The sequence below is a fragment of the Oncorhynchus nerka genome, linkage group LG5, assembly GCF_034236695.1.
Source record: "Oncorhynchus nerka isolate Pitt River linkage group LG5, Oner_Uvic_2.0, whole genome shotgun sequence".
Classification (NCBI taxonomy): Eukaryota; Metazoa; Chordata; class Actinopteri; order Salmoniformes; family Salmonidae; genus Oncorhynchus; species Oncorhynchus nerka.
In genome coordinates this window covers 19,758,097-19,765,189 of record NC_088400.1, presented here as the reverse complement: position 1 = coordinate 19,765,189, position 7,093 = coordinate 19,758,097, and the positions used below count along the sequence as shown (strand labels likewise).

General features: G+C 47.7%; 1 protein-coding gene across 1 annotated transcript; it reads left to right on the top strand.

Moving 5' to 3' along the window:
* Positions 1-2,034: 2,034 nt before the first annotated feature.
* LOC135571767 (glutamate receptor 2-like) lies at positions 2,035-6,508 on the top strand. The gene is made up of 2 exons (XM_065018432.1): positions 2,035-2,225; positions 6,228-6,508. Exons 1-2 carry the CDS (start codon positions 2,055-2,057, stop codon positions 6,498-6,500), a joined length of 444 nt encoding a protein of 147 aa, XP_064874504.1. The 5' UTR covers positions 2,035-2,054; the 3' UTR covers positions 6,501-6,508.
* The last annotated feature ends 585 nt before the right edge of the window (positions 6,509-7,093 follow it).

Below are 7,093 nucleotides of genomic sequence, written 5' to 3'. Positions count from 1 at the left end.
AGTACCTGGGATGAGAGAGAGACAGTACCTGGGATGAGAGAGAGAGAGAGAGAGAGACAGTAACTGGGATGAGAGAGAGAGACAGTTCCTGGGATGAGAGAGAGAGAGACAGTTCCTGGGATGAGAGAGAGAGACAGTTCCTGGGATGAGAGAGAGAGAGACAGTTCCTGGGATGAGAGAGAGAGAGAGACAGTTCCTGGGATTGAGAGAGACAGGTAGCCTATCGTAGAGGTGCTATAGATATGGATGTGGTAGTTAATTTCGCTGAGCTAGTTGGTGGTTTCCTTTCTATTTCCTTTCTATAGTTCTCCGTTTCCATAGCAAGACATATCCACATAGTGGAAACACAAAGGACATGATCATCTAGAGACAGGCAGACAGACAGGCAGGCAGACAGACAGACAGGCAGGCAGACAGGCAGGCAGGCAGACAGGCAGGCAGGCAGGCATACAGGCAAACAGGCAGACAGGCAGACAGGCAGGCAGGCAGGCAGACAGGCAGACAGACAGGCAGGCAGGCAGACAGGCAGACAGACAGACAGGCAGACAGGCAGGCAGGCAGACAGGCAGGCAGACAGGCAGGCAGACAGGCAGGCAGACAGACAGGCAGGCAGACAGGCAGGCAGACAGGCAGGCAGGCAGACAGGCAGGCAGGCAGGCTTCCATATCTGAAGCATCTCCATGATATCTGCTGTCTCCCTCCCCGAATAAATCCTGTCCTCTCTGTGGTTAAACCTGACTCAAGTATGGCCAGCAAGCATTTCAGTCCATTGAGATATACAAATAATATACTGTATATCAAGCATTTAGTGTCCAAACTCAAGATCAACCTCATGGTCTATTCACTCCATATATCACCATAGTCTTAGCCATGCAGGTGGTTCAACATTCATAACTACTTACCTACCTGTCCATATACTTTTTCATTATACAGTTATCATTATTAAAATATAGCTCCAACATTTTCATAATCGCTCTGTACAGTCTATAAATATATATTTATATACCTGTCCATAAAATATTTTTTTTTAGTATTTCCTAACCCAGCAAAACTGACCCCGTTCTGATTGTATCTATTATCGTTCTACAGAAACCCTGTTAACCTGGCCGTGTTAAAACTCAACGAGCAGGGCCTGTTGGACAAACTGAAAAACAAATGGTGGTACGACAAGGGAGAGTGTGGCAGCGGAGGAGGTGACTCCAAGGTCAGAACCCTGTTTCAACCAACCACGCTGAACCACCAGGGGGGTAACTGGCCAATCACAAAGCTGCTCAGACACTCTGGATGGAAACACTTCCTGACAACTCTGTAAAACACAAGAGAGACATGATATTGTATCTCTCCCAAGCCATGGATAGTTCTATGGCCCTGACTTCAACACGCAGGGTAACAAGTGCTTCAACTCTGTGTAAAGGGGCCAACTTAACATTATAGTCTCTCCCTAGCCAACATAAACTACTGTAGTCCTTCTGGGAAGAGGGTGTCTGGAATTAGCACAGTTTGTATTTTAGTAGCCCCCCCCCACCCCTTACCCTGTTCTCATGAATAAGTAAGGGTTGTCTTTCATTCATGTGTAGGATCCCTGTAGAGCTGATACACTGAAGACTCCACACAAACAGCAGAATTGGGTTTGTTTGTGTCTTTGTCCCCAAGCATCTCCTACTACCGAGATGCTCCTACAGCTTTTAAAGGGGAATAGACTCCAGAATCAGAATCTTTTCTGACGTGTTGTGTTCCGGAACAGAGGGTTCACAGCTGGTGTGCCGGTTACCCAAAGTGATACAGTAATACACATCTACTACCGTACAGTACAGTAGGGAGAGATGGAGTATAAACACATATCACTTTGACTCTGATGTACATGTGTGTGTTGCCAATGATGTTGATGTATACTTTATGTACTTGCCTGTGAGTGAACGTGTGTGTGTGTGTGTGTGTGTGTGAGGGTTCAGACTACTAACCACTGACACAGCTAAAGTGCAGAAAGCCTTGATGTGTAGATATGGTATATGATTGGACATGTTCTGAATGACTGACATAAGATAACATATGTTATGCTATGTTATTTATGTTATGGCCCTGCCCTGTCCTGGGTGTGGTGTACATGCAGGATCCCGGTAAACCTAGCCGTGTTGAAGCTCAATGAGCAGGCCGTCTTAGACAAACTAAAGAACAAATGGTGGTACGATAAAGGAGAGTGTGGCAGCAACGACTCCGGACGCAAGGTCAGTCACACACTATAACTCAGTCCTCAAACCCCTGATCCTAGACCAGTTCTAGCCCCCAAACACTCGTTACAACCTTCTCAAAAACCTCTGATCCAAAATCCGTCTGAAACTACAAAAGCCCTGTAAGGTCTGTTCCCAGACCAGCCCTTATATCTCAAACTTTTGCTCTATCTCTCTTAAACATGCCACTGGTACTCATTAGTATAATGACTGAGATTGTCTCTCTCTTTCTCTTTCTCTCTCTCTTTCCTCTCTCTTTCTCTCTCTCTCTCTCTCTCTCTCTCTCTCTCTCTCTCTCTCTCTTTCTCTCTCTCTCTCTCTCTCTTTCTCTCTCTCTCTCTCTCTCTCTCTCTCTCTCTCTCTCTCTCTCTCTCTCATACAGAGATCAGCACATTCAGAAAGTATTCAGACCCCTTCACTTTATTCCACATTATGTTACGTTACAGCCTTATTCTAAAATTGATGACATTTCATTTCCCCTCATCAATCTACACACAATACCCCATAATGACAAAGTGAAAACAGGTTTTTAGAAATTTGTGCAAAAGTATTAACAATAAAAACCTTTACATAAGTATTCAGACCCTTTGATATGAGACTCCAAATTAAGTTCAGGTGCATCCTGTTTCCATTAATCATCCTTGAGATGTTTCTACAACTTGATTGGAGTCCACCTGTGGTAAATTCAATTGATTGGACATGATTTGGAAAGGCACACACCTGTCTATATAAGGTCCCACAGTTGACAGTGCTTGTCAGAGCAAAAACCAAGCCATGAGGTCGAAGGAATTGTCCGTAGAGCTCCAATACAGGATTGTGTCGATGCACAGATCTGGGGAAGGTAGCAAGAACAGATTGGTCTCCATCATTCTTAAATGGAAGAAGTTTGGAACCACCAAGACTCTTCCTAGAGCTGGCCGCCCGGGGAAACTGAGCAATCGGGGGAGAAGGGCCTTGGTCAGGGATGTGACCAAGAACCTGGTGGTCACTCTGACAGAGCTCCAGAGTTCCTCTGTGGAGATGGGAGAACCTTCCAGAAGGACAACCATCTCTACAGCACTCCACCAATCATGTCTTTATGGTAGAGTGAGTGGCCAGACGGAGGCAAAATAAAATGCAACATGTTTGTCAAAAGGCACCTTAAGGACTCAGACCATGAGAAACAAGATTCTCTGGTCTGATGAAACCAAGAACCCTTTGGACTGATTTCCAAGCGACACGTCTGGAGGAAACCTGGCACCATCCCCACGGTGAAGCATGGTGGTGGCAGCATCATACTGTGGGATGTTTTTCAGCGGCAGGGACTGGGAGACTAGTCAGGATCGAGGGAAAGATGAACAGAGCAAAGTACAGAGAGATCCTTGATGAAAACCTTCTCCAGAGCGCTCAGGACCTCAGACTGGGGCGAAGGATCACCTTCCAACAGGACAACGAATCTAAGCACACAGCCAAGACAACGCAGACGTGGCTTCAGGGTAGGTCTCTGAATGTCCTTGAGGGGCCTTGCCAGAGCCCGGACTTGAACCCGATCGAACATCTCTGGAGAGACCGGAAAATAGCTGTGTAGCAACGGTCCCCATCCAATCTGACAGAGCTTGAGAGGATCTGCAGAGAAGAATGGACGAAACTCCCCAAATGCAGGTGTGCCAAGCTTGTAGCGTCATATGCAAGAAGACTCGAGGCTGTAATCGCTGTCAAAGGTGCTTCAACAAAGTACTGAGTAAAAGATCTGAATACTTATGTAAATGCGATATTTAAGTTTTTGCTTTGTCATTATGGGGTATTGTGTCGATTGATGAGGGAGGAAACGATTTAATCATTTTAGAATAAGGCTGTAGCGTAACAAAGTGTGGAAAAAGTCAAGAGGTCTGAATACTTTCCGAATGCACTGTAACTGTTGTCAGCAAAGTGGTCTCTTAAAGCAGACAGAGAACAAAAGAAAGAACAGCACCCTAAGGCTCCACGTTGGGACTGAGTTGTGTCTGAAATGGAAACCTAATTCTCTATACAGTTCACTTAGGATGCCATTTAGGATGCAGCCTGGATGTCAGCGTGGCGACAGAGAGAGAGAGTGTGATTTAAATGATGGACCCTGTGAAGGGCTCAGGCCACTCCTAACCCCTGACCCTTGGCTCCTAACATGACCTTGGCTCCTTCTCTGTCTGTGGATGTGACCCCCATGGATCCAATGCACCTCTTGTTGCCTGGCCCTGAAACACTTCTCCACACCAGCCTGCCTGGTCTGGCTCTACCCTCTCCAGTGGAAGAGGTGCACCCCACCCAAAACCTATAAAACCTACAGATACTATTTAGCCTAGCAACCCTTTAGCCTCGCGTGCCAGCCTGATCCTGTTCAGCCTAGCAACCCCTTTGCCTCGTGTGCCAGCCTGATCCTGTTTAGCCTAGCAACCCCTTAGCCTCATGTGCCAGCCTGATCCTGTTCAGCCTAGCAACCCCTTAGCCTCGCGTGCCAGCCTGATCCTGTTCAGCCTAGCAACCCCTTAGCCTCGCGTGCCAGACTGATCCTGTTCAGCCTAGCAACCCCTTAGCCTCGCGTGCCAGCCTGATCCTGTTCAGCCTAGCAACCCCTTAGCCTTGCGTGCCAGCCTGATCCTGTTCAGCCTAGCAACTCGTTAGTCTTGCCAGCCAGACTGAGCTTCCGAGCATACAATAAATGAAATGATTAAGCTTGCAATATCAAGCTGTATCGCGAGGCTAGCATCCCCCTACAGCCTGCATAACCCTAAAGCAGAATCAGGGAGTTTGATAATGATCTGATTGTCTTGACCAGCATGGTTTCTCACCACTGAGAATGAAGCAGCGGCCTCAACCCTCCTTAACCCACAACCCCATCATGATAACCAGAGTTTATCTGATAGAAGTAGAGAATACATATACTATAATATTCTAGATGGATATATACTGTAGACCAACATGATAACGGGCCACCACACAATATGTGGGTTAAAGTGCATTTAGACTCTGCCTGTTAAATTAATGCTGCATGGATGCATGGATCTTTTGAGGATTTGACTCAAGTTTTATTGTCATGAAAAATGCACTTTATCTAAACCCCCTCAGAAATAAAGAAAGGCAATGTATATAACGTTAGACTTGCTCTTCAAGTATTATCTGTGTCTGAGTACGGAGTGAGTGGGTTATTTACTAGGTCAACTTAGTGTCTTAATGAAGCCAGTGTGTTATATTAGTAGTGTGAAGTTGCACGTGTTGTTTAGTGAATACTATCTTGTCTACCTGTATTTCGTTTGGGTTAGTTAACTAAGCAGGTTTTGGTTTAGTTAACTAAGCAGGGTTTGGGTTAGTTAACTAAGCAGGGTTTGGGTTAGTTAACTAAGCAGGGTTTGGGTTAGTTAACTAAGCAGGTTTTGGGTTAGTTAACTAAGCAGGGTTTGGGTTAGTTAACTAAGCAGGGTTTGGGTTAGTTAACTAAGCAGGGTTTGGGTTAGTTAACTAAGCAGGGCAGAACTGTTATGTGTTTTCTGGGAGTCCTGACACAATTGTGTCTGTCTGTGTGTGTGCGCGCATGTGTGTCTGTGTGTGTGTGCGCGTGTGTGTGTCTGTGTGTGTGTGCGCGCGTGTGTGCGTCTGTGTGTGTGTGTCTGTGTGTGTGTGCGCGTGTGTGTCTGTGTGTGTGTGTGCGCGTGTGTGTGTGTCTGTGTGCGTGTGTGTGTGTCTGTGTGTGTGTGTGCGCGTGTCTGTGTGTGTGCGCGTGTGTGTGTGTCTGTGTGTGTGTGTGCGCGTGTGTGTGTGTCTGTGTGTGTGTGTGCGCGTGTGTACCACATCTGTTTGGCTCTGTGCATGCTGTTTCTGTGTGTTTTTACATGTTTTCTATGTATGGTGTCATTGTGTGTGTGTGTAATGTGTGTCTATGTAATGTGTGTGTAATGTGTGTACAGTGTACAATGTGTGTGTGTAAGGTGTGTGTGCGTGTGTGTGTGTCCTCCCATCTCTCCGTCTTACCCCGTCTCTCCCCCCCAGGATAAGACAAGTGCATTGAGCCTGAGCAACGTGGCCGGAGTGTTCTACATTCTGATTGGAGGGCTGGGCCTGGCCATGCTGGTGGCGTTGGTGGAGTTCTGCTACAAGTCGCGAACCGAGTCTCAGAGAATGAAGGTGTCCACCGCGCGAGCTGCCGCCGCATCCGCCGCTCAGACCTTTCAGTGCTCAGCCTTAGACACAGGGGGCGCTACCGCTCCTTACACAGAGCTGCAGAGCTACGGCCTGTACTCCAACAACACTGTTAAGATATAAGAGAGAGAACAGAGGACACAGGGTAGGAAACTGTGATACCATGATGATGATGATTGATGATGTTGATATCATCTGCCTCTTCCTCACCCCTCCCTCCCTCCAGCCATCTAACCGTGTGATCACAGTAGACCCACCTGTAGCACCTCACTACTTCTCAACCGCAATGCAAACGCTCTTCCTCTGTACCTTCCTCTTTACCCTTTTCCCTCTGTCTGTCTTTCTCTCTACCTGTCTCTGTCCCTTAATCTGTCTCTTTACTTCACCCCTCCCTCCCTCCCTCCTCTCCTCGCCTTTCCACTCCTCTCCCCTCCCTCGCTCATTTCCCCTCCTCCCTCCCTCCTCTCCTCTCCCCCCTACTCTCCATCTCTCCCCTCCCCCTCTTCCCTCTCTCTTCTCCCCCTCCCTCCCTCTTCCTTTCCTCCTGTCCTCCCTACTCACCTCTCCCCCATCCCTATCTTCCTCTCCCCTCCTCCCTCCTTCTCTCCTCTTCCTCTTCTCCCTCCCTCCACTCCTTCCCTCCTCTCCTCCCTACCCCCCTCCTCCCCACCCCCCTCCTTCCTCCCACCCTCTCCCCTCCTTCCTCCCTCCCTCCC